Source organism: Bos taurus, chromosome X, assembly GCF_002263795.3.
Source record: "Bos taurus isolate L1 Dominette 01449 registration number 42190680 breed Hereford chromosome X, ARS-UCD2.0, whole genome shotgun sequence".
NCBI lineage: Eukaryota > Metazoa > Chordata > Mammalia > Artiodactyla > Bovidae > Bos > Bos taurus.
Window position 1 is genome coordinate 94,687,283 of NC_037357.1, and position 23,605 is coordinate 94,710,887.

The following is a 23,605-nucleotide window of genomic DNA, read 5'->3' on the forward strand; positions in this document are numbered from 1 at the left end:
CTCATGATGTACTCTGCATATAAATTAAATAAGCAGGGTGACAATATACAGCCTTGATGTACTCCTTTTCCTATTTGGAACCAGTCTGTTGTTCCATGTCCAGTTCTAACTGTTGCTTCCTGACCTGCATACAAATTTCTCAAGAGGGAGGTCAGGAACTTGGAATGTTAGGTCCATGAATGAAGCTAAATTGGAAGTGGTCAAACAGGAGATGGCAAGAGTGAAGGTCGACATTCTAGGAATCAGTGAACTAAAATGGACTGGAATGGGTGAATTTAACTCAGATGACCATTACATCCACTACTGTGAGCAGGAACCCTTTAAAAGAAATGGAGTAGCCATCATGGTCAACAAAAGAGTCCCAAACACAGTACTTGGATGCAATCTCAAAAATGACAGAATGATCTCTGTTCATTTCCAAGGCAAACCATTCAATATCACAGTAATCCAAGCCTATGCCCCAACCAGTAATGCTGAAGAAGCTGAATTTGAATGGTTATATGAAGACCTACAAGACCTTTTAGAACTAACACCCAAAAAAGATGTCCTTTTCATTATTGGGGACTGGAATGCAAAAGTAGGAAGTCAAGAAACACCTGGAGTAACAGGGAAATTTGGCTACAGTCTATGAGGTTTCAAAGTGTGACTAAGAACATACATTATGCTTCACGACTAGGTTCCCTCAGGTGAAACAACTAGCAGGGAGGGAGCACAGCCCCACCCATCAGCAGAAAATTGGATTAAAGATTTTCTGAGTATGGCTGAGAGTCCCTTGGACAGCAAGGAAATCAAACCAGTCACTGGTCAAGGAAACCTTTCCTGAATATTCACTGAAGGACTCATGCTGAAGCTGAAGCTCCCCTACTTTGGCCACCTGATGTGAAGAACTGACTCATTGGAAAAGACCCTGATGCTGGGAAAGATTGAAGGCAAGAGGATAAGGGGGTGACAGGGTGAGATGGTTGGATGGTGTCTCTAACTTGATGGACATGAGTTTGAGCAAGCTCCAGGAGTTGGTGATGGACAGGGAAGCCTGGTGTGCCGCAGTCCATGGGGCCACAAAAAGTTGGACACAACTGAGCGACTGAACTGAGCATGGCCCTGCCCACCAGAGCAAGACTCAGTTTTCCCCACAGCCAATCCTCCCATCAGGAAGCTTACACAACCTTTTATCCTCATCCACCAGAGGGCAGACAAGCTGTAAACTTTTTCTTCTAATTCTGGGGGAAATGCCATTCTTAATTTGATAGGGATTGCATTTAATCTGTAGACTGCTTTGGATAGTATAATCATTTTGTTAATATTGATTCTTCCCATTAAAGAACATGTTATATCTCTCCATCTGTTTGTGTCATCTTTTGTTTCTTTCATCAATATCTTATAGTTTTTGGAGTACAGGACTTTGATCTCCATAGGTGCGGGGAGCCGGTGAGGCATTCCACTCGTGACAAAGGTCATGAGGAAGGAGGCTCGGCATACGCAAAGGCGGGATCGAGCCTCAGGAGTCCCCCCGGATATTCTCGAGCATTTTCCCCCAAAAAACCAGTCTGCCTACTTTATTGCTTTGTGCTCTCACCTCTGACTTTACTAGGGGCTGTCCCCTACCACCATCTCTCTCTCTTTCTGTCAAAGAGTTAACTTACAGCTCCAATTAATAAAGTTCCTGGGCAATTAGGAGTGTTTAAATCCAAACCCCTCAGATGGCTCTCTAACTCGCCTGACAAGTTTACCCGGACTCCTGCAGCTATGCATACGATTGTTTACAGTCTCCTAGCCTCCAGAGGCACGGGAAGCTTAAGATATTCAAATAGCTTAGAGCCTCTCAGAGAGTTAAAAACTGTCAGAATAAACTAGTAAAGGATTTCATTGATGAGTCAATGCTTGTTGCCAAGTTTTCACATCCCCTGAATTGTATCTTTGAATATGTATTAATTAATAGTGGGCATGTAGAAAAAATAAGTAGTGGCCTTGGTGTTAGTAACTTTAGACCCTTAAGGTAATAAATTCTTTCTTTGTTGTAAACCCATTACACATCCGCCCTATAGGAATGCAATTTTATCTTTGGAAGATGGTGCCAAACCTTGAAATAATTACTCTTAGAGAAAATAAGTCTTTGTTGATAAGTCCTTGTCAAGAGTCATAAAATGTTAGTAGGCCTTCTGGCCAGAAGATGATGTAAATCACCTAAACCATTTGTATACGATACATTTGCAGGAAAGAAACCTTGGTTTTTGATAAGAACCAAAGACTGCTGACTTTGCATCCCCTATTATCCTCTATGTGTAACTTAGGGTATAAAAGCCCCTGTTAAAAATAAAGCTACGGGCCTTGTTTACCAGCGCTTGGTCTCCCCATGTCATTCTTCCCTTTAACTTCCAGCTGAGTCTCCATCTGGAGCGCGGAACCCACCACGCTTACTAATCATGCCTGGGCTTCTAAGACCCACTCGAGAAAGAGTCTAGGGTGAGACACCTTCCGCTATTCGAGAGGGCGCCTGCGGCCTACGTAAGTGGTGCAAACTTCTTGTCTTGAAGTTTTATTGGTCTCCCGCGTAAACCAAGCTACTCAGCTTCTTTTCTCCACTGAATTTTCCTACTGAGCTATCCTCATTCTATTGTTCTCTATATCTCTAATTAGCATATAAATAGTCGCCTAGGCCGTCTCTCCTTCGAATACCCTGGATCAGCTGGGGCTGGTCCCCGGCACATAGGTAGGTTTATTCCTTGGTATTTTATTCTTTTTTGATGTGATGATAATAGGATTGTTTCCTTAATTTGTCTTTCTGATCTGTCATCGCTAGTGTATAGGAATGCAAGAAATTTCTGTCTTTTAATTTTGTGTGCTATTGCTTTACTAAGGTCATTAATGAGCTCTAGTAGTTTTCAGGTGGCATGTCTGGATTTTCTAAATATAGTATCATGTCATCTGCCAACAGCAACAATTTCGCTTCTTTTTCAGTTTGGATTCCTTTTATTTCTTCTCTGATTCCCATGGCTAGAACTTCAAAAACTATGTTGAACAAAAGTGGCAAGAGTGGACATGCTTATCTTATTCCTGATCTTACAGGAAATGCTTTCGGTTTTTTTATCATAGAGAATAATGTCACCTGTGGGTTTATCCTGTGTATGTATATCCTCACTTGAATCTAAATCTTTGCAACGCTATGAACTGTAGCATGCCAGGCTCCTCTGTCCATGGAATTTTCCAGGCAAGAATACTGGAGTGGGTAATTTCCTTCTCCAGTGGATCTTCCCAACCCAGGGATCAAACCCGAGTATCTTGCATCTCCTGCAGTGACAGGCAGATTCTTTACCACTGCACCACCTGGGAAGACCATAGATTTGTCATATATAGCCTTTATAATGTTGAGGAAGATTCCTTCTATGTGCCTACTTTCTGGAGAGTTTTATCATAAATCGATGTTGAATTTTCTCAAAAGTCTTTTTCTACGCCTATTGAGAAAATCACATGGTTTTTAAATTTGATAAGGTAGTGCATCACATTGATTTGAGTATATTGAAGAATCCTTGCATCCCTGGGATGATTCTCACTTGATCATGGAGTGTGACCCTTTAATATCTTATTGGACTAGGATTACCAGTATTTTGCTGAGGATGGTCGCACCCATTCATCAGTGATATTAGCCTGTAATTTTTTTAATATCTGGGTCTGGTTTTCATATCCGGGTGAGGTAGCCTCATAGAATGAGCTTGGGGGGTGTTCCTTTTTCTGCAATTATTTGGAAGAGTTTCAGAAGGGTTGGAGTTAATCCTTCTCTAAGTGATTGATAGAATTCACTTGTGAAGCCATCTGCTCCTGGACTTTTGCTGGTTGGAAGTTTTTTTCTCACACTTTCAATTTCAGTGCTTGTAAACGGTCTGTTTTATATATTCAATTTTTTTCTGGTTCAGTCTTGGAAGTTTGTACCTTTCTAAGAATTTCTCCATTTCTTCTAGGTTGTTTGGCCTTGTAGTAGTCTCTTGTGATCCTTTGGTTTCTGTGGTGTCAGCTGTAACTTTTTCATTTTAATTTTACTCATTTGAGTTTTCTCCCTTTTTTTCTTGATGAGTCTGGCTAAAGGTTTATCAATTTTGTTTAACTTCTCAAAGAGTCAGCTTTTAGTTTCATGTATCTTAGCTTTTGTTTTCTTTGTCTCTGCTTTCTTTGTTTCTGCTCTGATATGTGTGTTTTCTTTTCTTCTAACTTTGGGTTTGTTTGTTTCTCTATATCCAGTTGCTTTAGGTATAAAGTTAGCTTTTTTTATTTGAAATTTTTATTGTTTCCTGAGGTAAGATTGTATTTCTATAAACTTCTTAGAATTGCTTTTGCTGTTTCCCATATGTTTTGGATCATAATGTTTTGGTTGTCATATGTCTCTAGGTATTTTTAAATTTCCTCTTTGATTTCTTCAGTGATCCATTGGTTGTTCAATAACCTATTGTTTGGCCTCCTTGAACTTTTGTTTTTTACCTCTTTTTTTCCCCTGTAATTGATTACTAATCCCTGAGGACACTAGTCAGAAAAGATGCTTGATATGATTCCAATTTCCTTACATTTACCAGTGCTTCAACTTCCCTGTTGGTCCAGTGGTTAAGAATCCACCTGCCAATGCAGGGGATACAGGTTTGTTCCCTGGTCCATGAAGATCCCACATGCCATGGAGCAACTAAACCCATGCACCACCAAAACTACTAAGCCTGCTTGCCTAGAACTTGTGCTCTGCAACAAGAGAAGCCACTGCAACGAGAAGCCCACACACTGAAACTAGAGGACCTGCTGCTTGCCACAACTAGAACAAACCCATGCACAGCAAAGAAGCCCTAGCACAGCCAAAAGTAAATTAATTAATTAACTTACCAAGGCATGATATGTTACCCAAGATGAGACCTATCCTGGAGAATGTTCCACATGCACTTTCATGAAGAAAGTATATTCTGCTGCTTTCAGATGGAATGTCCTATAAATATCAATTGTCTCTCTGGTCTAATGTGTCATACAAGGTTGTCTTTTCTTATTAATTTTCTTTCTGGATGATTTGTTCATTGGTGTCCGTGGAGTGTTAAAATGTCCCATTATTGTTGTATTACTGCCAATTTCCCCTATTATGGCTGCTAGGATTTGCCTTATATATTGAGGAGCTCTTGTGTTGGATACATATTTATTTATAATTCTTATGCCCTCTTCTTTCATTGATATCTTGATCACTACGTACGTACTTTCCTTGTCTCTTGTAACAACAGTCTTTATCTTAAAGTCTATTTTGTCTGATATGAATATTGCTACTCCAGCTTTCTTTTGATTTCTATTTGCATGGGATATCTTTTTGCATTCTCTTACTTTCAGAGTGTATGTGTTCCTAGATCTGAAGTGGGTGTCTTATACAGGTCTTGTTTTTTATATATATTCTGTCAGTCTGAATCTTTTTTGAAGCATGAAATTCATTTAAATTTAGCATAAATATCAATATTTAAGTTCACTTCAAATCAACATCTATTTTCATTTCAGTAAATGTTTAGGGTTTGTTTTTGTAGGTCATTTTTTCTTCTCTTCCTGTTTTGTTCTCTTTTGGCTCATCTTTGGTGTTGTATTTGTGTTACTTTTTCTTTCATGTGTGTATATCTATTGTAGTCTTTGGGGGGGGGGTTCCATTTCCTATGAAGTTTTGATATAGCAGTTATATATATATATATATATGCTTCCCTGGTGGCTCAGACGGTAAAGTGTCTGTCCACAATGTGAGAGACCTGGGTTCAATCCCTGGATTGGGAAGATTCCCTGGAGAAGGAAATGGCAATCCACTCCAGTACTCTTGCCTTGAAAATCCCATGAACAGAGGAGCTTGGTGCAGGCTACTATCCATGGGGTCGCAGAGTTGGGCATGACTGAGCGACTTCACTTTCACACACACACACACACACACACACACACACATATATATATATCCCTGGTGGCTCAGACAGTAAAGCATCTGCCTACAATGCAGGAGACCTGGGTTCGATCCCTGGGTCGGGAAGATCCCCTGGAGAAGGAAATTGCAACCCACTCCAGTATTCTTCCCTGGAAAATCCCATGGACAGAGGAGCCTGGTTGGCTACTATCCATGGGGTTGCAAAGAGTTGGACACGACTGAGTGACTTCATTATCTATCTATCTATCTATATATATAGTTGCTTTAAGTTGCTGGTCTCTTCATTTCAAATTCAGTTCCCATTTCCTGCGTTTGTACTCTCCTCCTCACATGGTTCCTGGTTTTGGTATCATATTCATGTATGGATGATTTCCATTTTTTACTGTTTGTTTTAATTGGGTTTCATTGAGCTTAAGAGTTAGCAGGACTGTGTTCCTTCTGGAGGTTCTGGGGGGAGAATCTGCTTCCTTGCCTTTCCCAGTTTTTAGAGGCCACCTGTATTCCTTGGCTTGTGTCCTCTTCATCTGCAAAGCCATCAACACTGCATCTTCAATTGTTTCTCTGACCCTCTTTGATCTTTTAAAGACCCTTGTAATTACATTGGGCCCACCTGGATAATCTAGAATCATCTCCCAAACTTAAACTCCTTAACTTAATCACACCACCATCGCCAAGTCCCTTTTTGCCACATAAGGTAATATATTCATCTTTGCGGGGGGCCATTATCTTGCCTGCCACATGCATCTTCCTGGAAACATAAGACCACTTGTCTCCCATATTTGCACATATATAGCCCAACATACACACAGAAACAGGCACCCTCTGGTTGAAGCTGGAGGGAACCTCAGTTCAGTTCAGATCAGTCGTGTTTGACTCTCTGCAACCCCATGAATCGCAGCACGCCAGGCCTCCCTGTCTATCACAAATTCCCGGAGTTTACCCAAACTCATGTCCATCAAGTCGGTGATGCCATCCAGCCATCTCATCCTATGTTGTCTCCTTCTCCTCCCACCCCAAATCTCTCCCAGCATCAGAGTCTTTTCGAATGAGTCAACTCTTTGCATGAGGTGGCCAAAGTACTGGAGTTTCAGCTTCAGCATCAGTCCTTCCAATGAACACCAAGGACTGATCTCCTTTAGGATGGACTGGTTGGATCCTTGCAGTCCAAGGGACTCTCAAGAGTCTTCTCCAACACCACAGTTCAAAAGCATCAATTCTTTGGCACTCAGCTTTCTTCACAGTCCAACTCTCACATCCATACATGACCACTGGAAAAACCATAGCCTTGACTAGATGGACCTTTGTTGGCAAAGTAATGTCTCTGCTTTTGAATATGCTATCTAGGTGGGTCATAACTTTCCTTCCAAGGAGTAAGCATCTTTTAATTTCATGGCTGCAGTCACCATCTGCAGTGATTTTGGAGCCCAAAAAAATAAAGTCTGACACTGTTTCCCCATCTATTTCCCATGAAGTGATGGGACCAGATGCCATGATCTTCGTTTTCTAAATGTTGAGCTTTAAGACAACTTTTTCACTCTCCTCTTTCACTTTCATCAAGAGGCTTTTTTGTTCCTCTTCACTTTCTGCCATAAGGGTGGTGTCATCTGCATATCTGAGGTTATTGATATTTCTTCCGGCAATCTTGATTCCAGCTTGTGCTTCTTCCAGCCCAGCGTTTCTCATGATGTACTCTGCATGTAAGTTAAATAAGCAGGGTGACAATGTACAGCCTTGACGTACTCCTTTTCCTATTTGGAACCAGTCTGTTGTTCGATGGCCAGTTCTAACTGTTGCTTCCTGACCTGGATATAGGTTTCTCAAGAGGCAGGTCAGGTGGTATGGTATTCCCATCTCTTTCAGAATTTTCCACAATTTATTGTGATCCACACAGTGAAAGGCTTTGGCATAGTCAATAAAGCAGAAATAGATGTTTTTCTGGAACTCTTGCTTTTTCAATGATCCAGTGGATGTTGGCAATTTGATCTCTGGTTCCTCTGTCTTTTCTATTTGATGCCTTAGAACTGAAGGTGTGCAAGTACAGTCATCCCTCAGTATCCATAGGGGATTGGTTACAGGTGCCTTGCAGATATCAAAAGCAGTGCATGCTCAAGTCCCTTTTATAAAATGGTGCAGTATTTGCATATAATCTATGCACATCCTCCTGTATAGTTTAAATCATCTCTAGATTATTTATAATGCTTAAAACAATGTAAATGCTATGTAAATAGTTGCCAAGATGCAGCAAATTCAAGGTTAGCTTTTTGGAACTTTCCAGAATTGTTTCAAATATTTTTGATCCACAGTTGATTGAATCAGAGGATGTAGATTCCAAAGATACAAAGAATCAAATGTATTTCCTTTTTCCAGTGCATGTCTATCCTTCCTCAGGCCCTTGGTGGAAATAGCAGGGAAGAAATATAGTGTAGTGATTAAGAGCAGAGGCTCATGAACTAGATTGCCTAATGAACAATTGCCTAGATTGTTCATATCCTGGCTCTATTACTTCTATCTGCAACCTTGGAGAAATTAACTCATCTTATTGGTCCTCCATTTCTTTATCTGTAAAATAGGATAAAACAGTATATTCTCAGAGCATTTCCCACTACTAGAGATTATAATTTGATCTGAGGAAGTGGTCTAGGCTTTTAAATCTTTAAGATTCTAATATGTAGACAAGTTTGAGAGACACTGCCTCAAAGGGTTGTTGTAAGGATTTAAAGCTCACAGAATACATAACTTGCTTTTCCTTGCACACGATGGCTCACCAAGAAGGGAGCTGGTAAGTGAGAGTACGCCAGGTCCAAGACAACCTAGAAGGCTTATCTGAGTCTGTTTCCTCATCTGTAAAACTAGGACAACCATAACACGGCTACAAAATGACATGTTTTATAAACCATAAAGTACTGCCCAACAGTTTTTGTACATACATATATTCTCCATTCTCACTTCATACTCCCACTATCTTCTGCAATAGGGTTCAACTCAAGGTAATTTCTCTGACCTTCACTGACACTACAAGAAGTGAGGGTAGTAGGAGGTGGGCAAGCTTGGAGGTATTCCTGACAAGGAGGCAGGAAAGGGCCTGACCATCCCAGTAGGAGTCCAGAGATATAAACCACTCCTTACAAGCAGACCCAGAGCCAAACAAACCCAGGAGCATCACATGGTCAATGCAGGGCCCATCTACCTTGGAAAAATTGGCCTAGGACTATGGAAAGGGCACAGGCTACTAATTCATACAGTCCTGTGTCCTTGGGCAGTTATTCTACTCTTCTATTTTTTCAAGTTCATTCCTTCCTCTATAAAACGAGGATGGATAGTCATATACATTCCCAATAGGACTGAAGTGAGAATGAAAAGAGACCAGGGATAAAAAAGTGGTTCACAGAGTGGAAATTACATTAAAGTATTTTACAGTCATCCACTGATGCCATAAAGAAAGATTAAGTCATAATGAAGTCTTCCTAAATTTTATTGGCACTGAAATAGAACATGGGTTAAGCATAAACCCCTCCAAAAACAAATTAAAAAAAAAAAAACCCAAAAGATGCACAAAAAAACCCTGAATATAAAATCTAATCTTTCTCCCCAGCTTCCCCTGGCGGGGAGGGGGGTGGTGGTGGGGTGGTATACTATCTTTAAGGCAGCTGGATTGCCCCATAATTCCAGGTTTGAATTTAGCAAATATAGGGCACATCACCAAGAAAGTGTCAATATAATACACAGCGATGCACATAAGATTTCCCAAGGTCAAGCAGAAGACAAGGGGATGGAGGGATCAAAGCCATGGGCTCTGGGCTAGGGGCACTGCATGGAAGTACAGTAGGGCCCCTTTGGGGAATGAACTTTGAGAAGAAGGCAGGAAAAAAAAGGGAACAATAAAACCAAATACCAAGTACTTTAAAAAAGGATTGTATGACCTACAGTGACAGATGATATCACTAATACTGAAAGCTTCTTACATTAATTTTTCTGGCAAAATATGCTTCTTAGGTGTAGGGGTGGTAAAGGAATGAGGCCAAAATGATCCTGTCCCAAGACTAGTATCTTCTAAAGGTGCATTAGCAAGAAATGCAGAAATCAATGTTGAGTTAGATGCTGCTAAAATATATAACACTGGTAGAAAGAAAAAGAGCACACGTGAGACAGAGAGGAAGAGGATGCTGCTCCAGGGTTGAGAGAAAGAGGTGGCGGCGTGAAAGGGACCAGACCAGAACCCCTAACAGCTCTCTGGTTTATAGCTCCAAGGGATAGCACAGCTGGTGGGAAGATCTGGGTTAAAGGTTTATTAAACAGAGGCAGGACCCAGTCATCACCTCAGAGAGGGGTGATAGGAAGGGGCTGTTAGGCACCTGGTAGGGCTCAAGTAACCTGTAGGATCTGAGTCACGAGCTTCTCACACCACACTTGGCTTCTTCCACACATTCACCAATTGAGCCAACTGACATCAAGATCCAGGACTCACAAAACCAAGGCCTTAATGACCCTGAAGCAGAAGTTGTGGCCCAACTAGCCCTGAAGGGAGAAGTGGTTTGGGACCCCCTGGAGGTGAAAATACTGAAGCCACATGTGAATATTTCATCCCCTTGGCAAGAGTTCTAGATGTGGCTGGCTGGGTTTGAGAGTAATCATCCCTATTGTTCTACCTGAGGAGATTTGTGGATTAGAGTGGGGAAGGGCAGGTCCCAAGATCGGAATAGGAACACAGAATAATAAGGGATATCTCTGCCCATAGAGCTCACCTGAAATAAGCCTAGGCTCCCATAAAACATAGAGGCGTATTCTCTACCCAATCAGGTCTGAACAGAAGGGCTAACTGCCTTCCAGGAGGTTGGGGAAGCCTCTTGAAGGCATATTCTCCCCCATACTACCCTGAAGAGAAAAATCAGTGTCTGAACTCAGGCACAAGGCTTATTGGGACTGAATTTGTAACAAGCCCAATCTGGGAGGTAGAGAGAAGAATGACTGAACATCTTTTTGCCTCCAATGATTACAAAGCATAAGTAACTCTAGAAAGAATGGACATTGGGAGGCCTAATCCTAGGGCAGTTGACATTCTAGAGCATGTAGCCAGGGCCCTGCCTTCTTTTCTAAACCTGTGATGCTTCAATTCTGCAAATCACAAGACCATGAACATGAAGGCTGTGGTAGGGCAGGGGTGAGGGCCAGTTTTCAACCTACTCCACACTTGACTCCTGCAGAACAGCATTAAATATGAGGGTATTTCCCAAACCAAGTGGGAAGTGCCTCTGAGCTGAGAAAGTGTTCTCTTCTAGCAAGCCAGATCACCCAGGACAGAGGAAAAAGAGGATCTCATTGGCACCACAGTGGCCATCTCTCTGCCTAGGGAAGTGAATAAGGATTGAGGGGCTAGGTTTGGTCCCATGGCTGCACTGAATGCTTGGCGTGACTCCAGGACTGCTCTAGTTAATGGCTCCAGCACAGTGTGAGTTAGGCAAGAGTATAAGAGTGTGAGAGCAAGGAAGAAGGGAGGAGGGGTCCCTAGGGGCTAGGTGCCCTTTACATAGACTCAAACTCATCAATGCGCTGCTTAGTATTGCCCTGCCGGATCTGGCGCAGGGTCTTGTATTTGTCTCGACCCAGTCGCATGTTCTCAGCATGAATCATGTCATTAGCAGTCTTCTTGGACTCATCACGGGCATTGGCCAGCTCTGAAGTGAGGGCCTGTGAAGGTGCAAGGGGATAAAGGGTTAATGGCTTCCTCTAATTTTACCTCCCCTTCTTAACCAAATGTATTTCCTGATTTATCCTGTCCCACCTTCTCCCTCACCTTTCTCTCTCCCCTCCCACTCCACTCCCACTGTCCCCACCCTTTATACACACACACACACACACACACACACACACATATTTTTTGAGAGCCATTTCCAGCCCTGTTAGAATTTCAGGGGGGCAAGAATAAAACAAAAGATACCAACTGAGTGGATCAATTGATGACAGGTATTCTCTGTGAGTGGAGCAATACATCAAAGATTCAGGTAGGAATTGTGTCAACTAAATATTTTCTGAATATAAGAGGTAAATGGAATATGGATGGAGGACAGAGTGAAAAAAAAAGGAGGGGGAACAGGTAGTTCAGAGTCTGATTTATAAGTGAGAGATCCCTCCATTAGAGCCCTCATTGAGAAATGCTCAAGCTCCCACACAGCACTGAGACAGGTTCTTCTTCTCCCCTACCCCAATGATCTAGGGAAGGCCATAGCTACTAAGTCAATACACATGGTCTCCATGACTCTTTGGGTCTGCCTGGATACCTTCAGGTGCTTCTGCACACGCTCATTCTTTTCCGCCTCAGTGGTACGTTCCTCCTCACTGCGATCCTTGGCCATGGCATCAGCTCGCAGTTCAGCGCTGGCCTCTGCCCCATTCTCATCCTGCTCATCCTGCTCATTTTCAGCAGGCTCTGCCACATGAGGCGTGCTCATGGCAGTCTTCAGCTCTGCACGGGTCTTCTCCAAGTCTTCTTGTACCATCTGAGCCTGTTCAGTAACAGAGGAAGAGAAGGGCTGGCAGCTAAACCAGGTTAACTTGTAGCATCCCTACATGTGCCTAGAATGGCCCAGAAGAAAGCAGGCACCAGGTAGTTCAAGCCACTTTGCCTGACTGATCCTGAGTTTCTTCAGCTGTATAACAGGAGTAATTGTACCAAATTCCCTGGGGATACTGGAGAATTCTGGGAAATATTTGAGAGAGCCTTGAGCTCCTCCCATGATACACACTGTCAAGGAAGGATGGAAAAGTGACGAAACCCAAACCTGAGGAATCCAAGAACTTATGCATGATATCCCATCCCACACTGCTTAGTCCTGGGCACTATGTCTTACCTTCTGCTGCCATTCCACAGCCTCACTCTCCTTCTTTTGTCGGGCCATCTCCAGCTGGGAGATCCGAGCTGTCAGCTCTGCCATTTCCAAGGCCTACGGATCAGTTGGAAACTTATGAGAAGTGGGCCTTCTGGTCCCTAGGGCCCAAGTTTCTTCAACCCCAGATCCTCTGAGAACTAACAGGGAACTTCCTGTTTCACTTGCATGCTTCTCTGGAGACTCTTTTTACCACACCTCCTCCAGGAAGCCCAGAGGGAACACTCTCATTATCCCATCTACTACAGCATCCTATTAACTCCCTGCCTAGACTAGACTAGACTTGAAAGCAAACAACGTGTCACCTCTGGTTCTTTATGTCACTCTCTCCCCTCTCTTCTCTCTCTCACTGCAGAGTTCGGGCCTCAGTAAAGCTTTGGAGATCACTGTATCACTGCCTGAAGTGGCAGACCCTTTCCTGTTATCCTACAATGCTCAGGCCTCCACTAAGATCTTCTCAGGACAAGTATAGGAATGACACTCAAGTGTCACACAGTGATATGACCAAGGAAATAAAGCTTATGCATACCCTCACATCGTGGACAAATCTCCCAGAGGACATTTTCCCCTGAAAATTAGGTTTTAGTTTCCTGTACTCCCACTCTAAACAGTACAGGGTAAAAGCATATGTTAAGGAATTTAGGCCACAGGTCCTTAAATTCTGAGTTACAGAACCCTTGGAAATTGTGATGAAAGTACAGATGCTCACCCTCCTCCCCTATAAATAATGTATAGACATACAACTTTACACATGATTTTAGGGAGTAAACCCTTACAAGAGAAGCAGAAATGACTTCTCATTCTTAGTCACAATTGTGTGACCTATGCAAGTCTCTTCAACCACTCTAAGCCCTAATTTCATTACCTGGGCATATTATCCCACATGGGTTAATCCCATAGGATTATTAGGAAGAGGAAATAAGGAAGTAAGGAAAAGTGAAAAATTGATCGTATAGTTTGTAACACACATAGCTAGTCAATCAGGTGTGAATCCCTTCTTTCCTTCCTCTCTTTGTCAGGTCATCAGCTCAAGTCCCCACTTGCTAAGAAAAAGAATAAAAGTAAGGGTTAGGGAAGTAACTTCTCAGCTTGCTTCTGAAAGATCTATCTGCTGGAAGCCTGCAGAGAGGTACTCTGCTAAAAAGAGCCAGATGTGCAAACAGAGGTAGCTGTGAATAGGTAGATAGACAGAAGAGAAAATTCAGATCCCATAATCCCATCCCATTTTGTAGCTTTACCAGTTGTTCCTGGGTCTTCTTCTGGTCCTGGGAGGCCTGCAACAAGGCCTCCTTGGCCTCTTCAGCTTCTTGACGCTCTTTGGCCAGTTTTTCAGCCTCACTCTGGGCACGCTTTCGCTCCTGTTCAAGTTCCAGAGCCCTGCGGGTCTGTTCTTCCAGTTCTGGGAAGAGAAGGAAGGGGAAAGGTGGTAAAGAGTACAGAGATTAAGAAGGGATGCCTAACTTCCTTCCTGGAAATGCTTCACTCCAGGCACAGATGGCAAAAAGCTCTAGGCACTCTTCCTTTTGCCTCATCATTCCTCTATTCTTTTAGCCACATCTTGAATATATGCCCCGAGTCTGCAGCTCAGACAGAAGGGTTTCCAGCTCACAGTGTCAGACTGTGGGAAAATCCAGTCTCCAAGATGACTCCAAGCCTCACCTTGTTGAGCCTTCTTAGTCTGTTCCTCGATTTGCTTCAGCCTCTCCATCAGTTCCTCCTTTTCCCGTTCAATCTTCTCCTTCTCCTTTTCTGCCATCTCACGTTTCTTCTTTTCATTTTCCAGCAGAGCACTAGGAAAGGAGAAAGAAGGAATGGAACAGGATAGCAAGGCCACATGGAAGCCTTGGGATCCCCAAGACCTTCTGGCCCTGATCCCTCAGTCCCCACCCATCTAGCACACTCGGGGCTTGTGAGGCAAGATCACTCTCCCTTCTCCCTATATTCTTGTCCTCATATCACAGCCCCACATGGGCTGGTATGCTCAGAGCCCTGCCAGTTTGTCCCAGTATCAGGAGATCCAACCTGGACTCCCAGCTCATCCACTACCCAGTGAGTAACCAGTGGGTGACCTTAGCTGCATCATTTCTTTGGTCTTGTTCTTAGTAATCCTATGTGTAAGATGGCCAAATAACTCTTACCCTGTCTACCTTATGGAGTTACAGACAGAAAAGTTTTGACTCTTTGCTGATACACTGTGCTTCAAGTCTGGTGATCTCTATGGCTAGGGCATTAGTCCTCTGCCTTGTGAAGTTCAGTTTTAGGCTCCTTTCTCTCAAAATTTGTTGTAAATCTAAAATAAGTACTGGCTTTTTCTTGCCCCAGCACCTCTTCTAGTAGTCCTTCTTTTCTCCCTTGGTTAGATGTCTTTTCTCTCAAAATAGTTGGCCCTATCCTTCTCCATAGCCCTCCACCCTGTTATTTTTCTCCAAAGTACTTATCATGTCACAGACTGTATAATATGCTTATTTGATCTGCCTGTCTCGTCCCACTAGAACGACAGCTTCATGGGAGCAGAGCAGAGATTTTTGTCTTTTGTTCACTGCTCAATAAATATATATTGAGTGAATGAATGACACAGCATTGTGCCCTGAATAGTTATGCATATACTGTTTTTCCCCTTTCTTCTACTAGACTGTGAGGTCCTATAGGGCAGGTTCCTGCCAGAACCAGTTCTGTAAACTGCCCCTCATATCATTTTTTTTTTCAGAATAAATGTAAATCTTGGTGTCTAACCTCTCATACATGGAGTCATTTTCCAGCCTACTAGATTAGAAGCTTCCTGAGATTCCAAACTCTTTATGATATAGTATCTATTAGAGCAGTGCTATCAAACCTTAACGTGTACAGGAATCACCTGGGATCTTATTTTTTTAATAAATTACTTAGTGATAATCATATTAATAATATAAAGTTAATCATTTAAAGCAAATAATTAAGTGGCATTTAATAAATGCACAATATTTCATCATGCCAAAGTAAAACCTCATACCTGGTGTTAAGAAGTTTCTCCACATCTCCCTTCCCTCCAGCCCTTGACAATCATCAATCTGTCATCTGTCTCAGTAGGTTTATCTATTCTGTATATTTCATATAAATGGAATAATACAATATAGGCCTTTTGTGTCTGGTTTCTTTCACTTAGCATAATGTTTTAGATATTCATCCACATAATAGTATGTATCAGTATTTTGTTCTTTTTAATGACTGAATAATATTTCATTGGATAGCTGAATAATTTGCTTATCCATTCATTCAGTGATGGACATTTGGGCTGTTTTCATCTTTTGGCTACTGTGAATTTCACAGCTACAAACATGTGTGTGCATATACATGTTTGACCATCTGTTTTCAAATTTTTTTTTTCAGTGTATACCTAGGAGGGGAACTGTAGAGTTATACGATAATTCTACATTTAACTTTTTGAGGAACTATCAATTATTTTCTACAGCAGTTGAACCATTTTACATTCCCAACAGTGAAGAACATGAGTTTCAGTCTCTCCACACCCTTGCCAACAGCTGTTATTATCTGTTTTCATTTATTATATCCATATTAGTGAGTATGAAATAGTTCCTCACTGAGGTTTCAATTTGCATTTCCCTAATAACTAAGGGTATTTTCATGTGCCTGCTGGCCATTTACACATCTTCTTTGAAGAAATGGTTAACTAGGTTCTTAAAATGCAGATTTTGAATCAGCACATTTGGGGTAGGTCTCAGATACTGCCTTCCTAAATAGTTTCAAAGTTGATGCTGATGCTGCTAAGCCTTGATGCACTTTGAGTAGCAAAGGGGCCATAGTGCAAAAGGGCTGGAAAAATCTGGTAGCTCTGTCTAATTCTACTCAAAAGATCCTATAGAGTCCAGGTTTAAATGTGCATAGAGCCTTTTGCTACCACCACTATACTGGTCAGATAGCCCAGAGCAACCCAGAGTCCACCTAGAAGAGCAATAGCATGAGGGTCATAAATAACGGGGAACTATGAAATGCCCCTCTCTCCTATGAATCTCTGAAATCCTAGGGTTCTAAATGCCTGATTCCTGGGGATGAGGATATCTGAGACTTAAAGGAAGAGGTGTCATCCCTGTACAGCTCCCTTTCCCCTAGTACCAGGATGACTTCATGTCCTGCCTTTAGCAGGCTTGGCACCTTTGAAAAGCTTCTTTGCCATAGCCCAAGCCCCCACTTCAGTTCCACACCACCTACCGCTCCATCTGCTTCTGGTGCTTCTCCTCCCGGGCCTGTGCCTTCATCTGCTGTACTTCAATGGTGTCGGGCTTGCGACGGCGCATGTATAGCTCATGGTTCCCCATGCACAGAGCCAAGATCCGTTTGTTAATCCGCAGCCGAGGAGCATAGAAAACAAAGTCCTGGTAGAAAACCAGCAGTTAGAAAGAGTGTAGAGGGAAAGATGAAGGTGGGCTTCTGCCTTCTGAAAAGCTAAGTTAAAAAGCACTGAAACAATCATACTACAGATGGGAAGACCAATTATCAGAGTAGTGAAGTGACTTGCTCAGGGTCAGATGGCAAGTTAGTGGCAGACCCAGGTCTAGAACCCAGGCTTCTTGACTCCGAAACTAGTGCTCTTCCTTACCAAGCCACAATTTCTTTCAACATTTGCTTATGAAAATCATCTTAAAATACCCTCAATCCAGTTGAAAGATAGAAACTGACTTCATCTGCTAATTAAATATCCTGCTGGGTCTCAGCAACCTCTCTTAGAGGTACAATAATCTTTAGATAATACCCTGGTGAGTGTAGTATGAGTGGGCTGGACTGGTTCTGTATCTTCTAAAAGCATATCTTAGAGCTAGTCCCTTCAATCCTATTTGGAATAAGGCAGTGTATTTGTAAATACATACATGAATATATAAGTCTCCTGAACATCAATTATCCTGGTCGTTGTGTTTTAAATAAGCCCTTGGTCTCAGCTGGCTTTGTTACTTACCTTTCTGATGAAAGTTAAGCAAAACAGCAGTTAAAACACACACACACACACACACACACACACACACACAAGAAAATCCAGTGAGCTGGAGTTTGTTGCTACAAATACCACTGGACCAAGTTCACCAGCTGATGTGCTAACCACCAGCTCTTCTGCCACTGAACCCAAACTTCTACCATCTCATATAGCTTGGGGTACAGTAGAAGGAGCACAAGCTCTAGAGGTCAAACAACCTAGGTATAAATCCCAGCTCTACCATTTTAGCTGTATGATCTTGGGCAAATCACTCCATCCCTCTGAAACTCAATTTCATCACTTATAAAATAGGAATGCCATTACCTACCTGACAATATCATTGAGGGTTGAAGGAGACAATATATATAAAGTTCTTAGCAGGGAAAGTTCAGAGACCTCAAAGCTAGAAGAAGGTTGAGACCCCATGAGAAGTGTCTAGTTCAGCATGGCCACTTGCCCTTGGCACATGAAAGAGGAGACTCTCATCACAGTTTTCTATCTTATTCCCAATCCCCAGTTTTTCAGTCTTGTCAGCCACAGGCAACTACAGGTGACAGGTGTGGCAACCATGTTAGAGGAATTACTGGACTCAAAGCATTATTTTGTATTTGGATTGCTCTGGAGAGAAGTCTTAAGAGGACAGCAGTAAAGTTATAACAAAAAGAACAACATTTGGATCTGGACTTCTCCTGGCTCTCTCCCTTCTCCACAATTAGAGATAAATCAAGTACATGAACGATTTCTACTTTTCAAGCCTAGAGGCTTTAAAAGATAAGATGTACTACCCCAGAGCCTTGGGGCAGTAACAAACAGTGGCTAACAGGCAGAACTTAGACTGCCTGTGTTTCTCCCTAATCCATGCTTCTCCTGAGACACAGTTAGCAGGGTAGCACCAGTTACAGGATGCCTCCTGACCATTTATTGGCATCAACATCCTTTTTCATTGCCAATCACTTTTTGTACCTCCTATTCCCATCCACATACACAAAAATCCAGAGAAAGGAGAGAAATATGCAATGACATGATTGCTTCTAGCATTATGTAGGCCTTGGCCAATATGACCATTACCTAGGCCTTGGCCAGTAGGAGGAGCCACTTACCGGGGCTTTTTTGTCAATGGGCTTGATGACAAATTTCTTGTCATTGAAAGAGATGTTCCTGATTTCACTCCAGGGGAAGCCTATCTTAGGAGTCAGCCTGTAAAAATGGATACCAAGAGCATTAGGACAAACACAAGGCAAGAAGGACATAGAGGGTTGGTGCCTTGCCCTCACCACCACCAACTTCTCCATTAAGGAGACAGATTCATTGCCAGCTCAGCCAGTATCATCACATGCCACCAGGTCAGCTGCCAGCACTGAGAGTTCACAAAGGACTTTCTAATACTACAATCAACATATCCCTTGTCTCAACAACTAAGGTTTGCTTTATTTTTTGTTGAGGCATGGACCTTGTAACAATCTCTCAAAGAATCACCAGCCTTACTTCACTGGATCTCTTCTACTCAAAGTTGTAAAATCTGAGAGGACAGTAAATAATGAGTTCCAAGACTCAAGTTACACAAAACAATAATATATTGATCTTTATACTCATCAAGAGAAAACCAAGGGAAAAAAATAAGCTAGTGAGATAAGGCTGTACCAAGAGAGATTATAGGTCAAAAAATACTGAATCATCATATGAAGTGAGATTAATTACAAATCCTGACAAGGTGGGTTTTAAATCAGTGCTATCCAACAGAAATATAAATTATCACACATGCAATTTAAAATTTTCTAGTAACCACATGTAAGTAAAAAGAAACAGAGTGGAATTAACTATAACAACAGTTCACTTAACCCAGTATATGCAAAATACTATCATGTATTTTGAACATGTAAATGTTCATGAAGATGTAAATGAATATTTAAAATACATTAAATGAGACATTTTATATTGTTTTTCACACTAAGTCTTCAATGTAGTTTATACATATAGCACATCTCAATTCAGACCAGCCACATTTCAAGTATTCAACAGCTACATGTGGGCCAGAAGCCACCACAGTGGACAGTGAAAGTCTAGTCAATGCAAGATTTAGAGGCCTGAGGGAGGTTGTGTGATCATCTGGGCTGGTCTAATCTAGGTAGAAAAAGAATGATACAGGTGGGACCCAGGAAGTATAATCATACTTTGTCAAGTCCTAGGTGTCAAAGTAGCCCAAAAAAGTAAGCAAGCTGAGCAATATCATATGATATCTTTTATATGTGGAATCTAAAAAGAAATGATACAAATGAACTTACTTACAAAACAGAAACAGATTCACAGACTTAGAAAAGGAACTTATGGTTCTTAGAGGGGAAGGACAAGGGGGAGGGATAGTTAGGGAGTTTGACATGGACATACACACGCTGTTATGTTTGAAATGGATAACAAACAAGGACCTACTGTATAGAACATGGAGCTGTGCTCAATGTTATGTGGCATCCTGGATAGGAAAGGAGTTTGGGGGAGAATAAATACATGTATATATATGGCTGAGCTCCTTCACTGCTCACTTGAAAGTATCACAACATTGTTTGTTAATTGGTTATACCCTAATACAAAATAAAAAGTTAAAAAGCGAGCTCTGAACTATACCTGTCATTCTGCTCATAGATGTTGAGACCCAGGGCATCCACCCCCAGCCATAGCTCTGAGCCTTTCTTGTTCTTGATGCTAAAGTAGTTCACACCATACATCTCCAGATCCTGGGCAATCTTCAGATACTCCAGGACAGCATCCTCCCTAAACAACAGAGCAGAAGTCAGTGGCGGTGGGGTGGGGGTGGGGGTGGGCGCGGAAGGGGCAAGTAATAAAGGGGAGGGAGCCTATGACTCAGACACAGGGAGACAGAAAGCCTACTTGCTCTCCACTTCTGACAAGAATCTTGCCGAAAGCAGTTGAAAAGAGGATGGAAGGTGAGCAGATGATGGTTAACACAGCAAAATGTGACTTTTGCCAAAACATGCTCATAGAAGCCTAAGGTCTGAGATTCCCAAGGGGAATAAAGGCAGGCTGACACTTGCTGACCTCAGGCATATTAGCTATCACAGAAGCCTCTTACACAGGCACATTATTAGCAGAGCCCAAATGAGATGGTGATGACAAAATGAAAAGATTTGTTCTTCAATTAGACATCTCCCAAATGGTATGCCATGTTCATAAAGATCCTTCCTCATTTCATTCTTGGAGAGGGGACCCTTGTGGCTCAGAAACTCCCTAGGGGAGGGAATCTCAGGATCCCCTCATTTGGGCTATCAGCTCCCATCATCCACAAAAACCACAGTTTTATAATGGTGCTGATTTGCCTTCCATTTCTAATTTCCTCTTGTAAACGGCATTTCTGTCTCTCTCCAACATCCTCCAGTGTTCCTAGCCTCTGCCTCTTCTTCCCCACTGAACCAACTCTTATTCTCCTTGCAAGGGCATAGCATAGAGTCCACAGTTCCTAGGGTAGGCTTACCTGAGCATGCCCCGGTGCTCCTCATGCCACACCTGGATCCTTTCCTCCCACTGGTCCTTGTTAAGCTTGTGCTGCTCCAGGACCCTGGAAAGATGATGTGGGGTCAGTTACACCAGAAGCAGACTGAAATTACAGCAGGAGATATTAACTAGACACAGGGAACTGCCTGAGGGGTATGAGACATACAGAATGGGTGACCAAGAAAGACAATGGGAACACCTTCCTTTGTACCTTTAACCAGAAAATCCAATAATGTGCTGTGGTCACCAAGCAAAGCAGTAACATATTAACAGTCTGTGCTGATTTGTGAGACTAAGAGGAGGAATTGGCCTCATGGAGGCATGCATACTCTCTCCTAGATCTCTGTGGGGCCAATAGTTTGCATTTGTGAGACTACTGCTCAGGGATAAGATATAGCCTGTAGCTATGGAAGATAAAACTGAGTCCAAATGGTTTAGGAAAAAAACTAACAGGTTCAACTGTTATTATCTGTAAAATGGGCCCAGTTGTAATTATATTATAACAATAACTCCCAGATCTACTAGATCATAAACAAGGCTTGCTTTAAATATGCTATTTCAGACATTATAGCAGTGACTGACTCATGTAGAGTCCCAGGGCACAACCACTATCCCTAATACCTTCAGGTGAGTTGTACATTTGCCATAGCTCCACTGGGACTGAGGTTACTGGAATGAAGCATAATTTTCCTTCCAATTTAAAAGCCTATATAAAATAGTGACTGGATGCAGTAGGGTTAAAAAAAATCAAGACTAGGGTTCCAGGTTGCCACAAATGAGCTGTGGGAGATTCAGCAGGTCAGAGTGAGTACCTCTACATCTTTATTTCCTTAGCTAGGAAATAAGGATTATGCCTGCCTTATTCATTCTGTGTGTTGTTGCGATGCTAAAATAAAAATAATTAGAGTTTGAGAATGTTCAGTTTTGAAGTTTACAAAAGGAGAAATCTCTGTACACTGGGTATCAATATTAAAAGACTGTTTTGAGCTCCCTATGTCCCTAGTTTAAGTATTTCTCACTCCAATGAACCTCTGATATAAGAAGTCTAAATCAGTGGAAAGGATCAAGAAAATGGAACTGGGGCAAGGAGAAGTAATCCATCTCTGGTTCTCAATATAAGCACCTGTTTCCACAGTAATGAAGTTCTGTAATAGGCAAGCAGAGGAGGGAAAAAAGTGTTTTATTTTGAGAACCAGAGAAATAAGAACAGAGTATGGTGCCATATGCAAGTATGTCTGTCTGAGCATCATAACATGGTCTTCAGACAGACCCTAGTGGAGAGGGACAGATCTGGCAACCCCTGTATAACAGGAATCAATCAACTTTGGGCCACAGCTCACTCTGACCAGGGCAGATCACCAGGATACCACCTCACCTCTGTGGCAGCAACCTGTCCCCAGCCAAGTAGCCAGACTTGTGGACTTCCTTATTGAAGTCACCATACTTGGACTGGACAGCATAGGAGGCCAGCAACACAGCAGTCTCAGGTGGGCAGTAAATATCATCATTGAGAATGTCCTCCTTCACTTGCAGGAAGAATAGTCGCTGTGTGATGTCCTGGATCAACTCTTCAGATACATCCTCAGGGTAGAACTTGGCCCGGAACTTGAAAAGCAGAGGGCTTTCCTTCCGCACATCCTGGGCGGTCACCTAGGAGCACCAAGGGGCTATGCACTCTCAAAAAAATAGATTTTAGGGGTAAGGGAGTGGCTGTAGGGTGGGGAGAAGACACTGGAAAGTCATCAATTTGAATAATCCCAAAGAGTTGGGTAACAATTCTGGTAATTCAGAAAAGAGACATATTACTTTCATCAGGGACCCAAGCCCACATCCATAATTGCCTCCTATTGGGAATTTCTCCTTAAAATAACCTAACACCTATTGATAGTCATAAGCTCTTAAGCCATGATCAGACAATATATCCAACTGCTCCTACATTCTGAGGGTAGTTTTAAGAAACACCTCTTTTAAGACTCTCCTCCAACTCCATAAATCAACAAAGTAAAGACTAAGATGTATGACTGAGGTCTGGGAATTGACTAGAAAAGAGGACAAATTAGATTGTCTTTTGAAGCCTGAAATTGGCTACTAATGGTTCCACATTTTCCCAGCAAAAGTCTCCACTCTTTGGAAAAAGAAGACTCTGCCAGCAAAAGGTGGAGCACTCACCCGCTAGACACAATCAGGAAAATAAACCACAGGACTGTATGGAGACCTCCAAGGACAAAGTCAGACAGTTTGAGGATGATGAGATGGAGAACTGCTATGTACCTGCAGAGATTCTGCTGGGATGTGGAGAGTTTGAATGGACCTATACTTAAACCCTGGTGGCTCAGACGGTAAAGCGTC

General features: G+C 42.3%; 1 protein-coding gene across 1 annotated transcript in view; it reads right to left on the minus strand.

The window, feature by feature from the left end:
* Positions 1 to 9,362: 9,362 nt before the first annotated feature.
* Positions 9,363 to 23,605, minus strand: part of MSN (moesin) — a 72,689-nt gene continuing 58,446 nt past the window's right edge. Inside the window, 10 exon segments of the mRNA NM_001046477.1 lie at positions 9,363 to 11,593; positions 12,184 to 12,408; positions 12,754 to 12,846; positions 14,028 to 14,188; positions 14,449 to 14,579; positions 16,996 to 17,159; positions 18,853 to 18,949; positions 20,372 to 20,518; positions 21,237 to 21,320; positions 22,632 to 22,906. Coding sequence (NP_001039942.1) covers positions 11,429 to 11,593; positions 12,184 to 12,408; positions 12,754 to 12,846; positions 14,028 to 14,188; positions 14,449 to 14,579; positions 16,996 to 17,159; positions 18,853 to 18,949; positions 20,372 to 20,518; positions 21,237 to 21,320; positions 22,632 to 22,906 — 1,542 coding nt within the window. The 3' untranslated portion in view covers positions 9,363 to 11,428.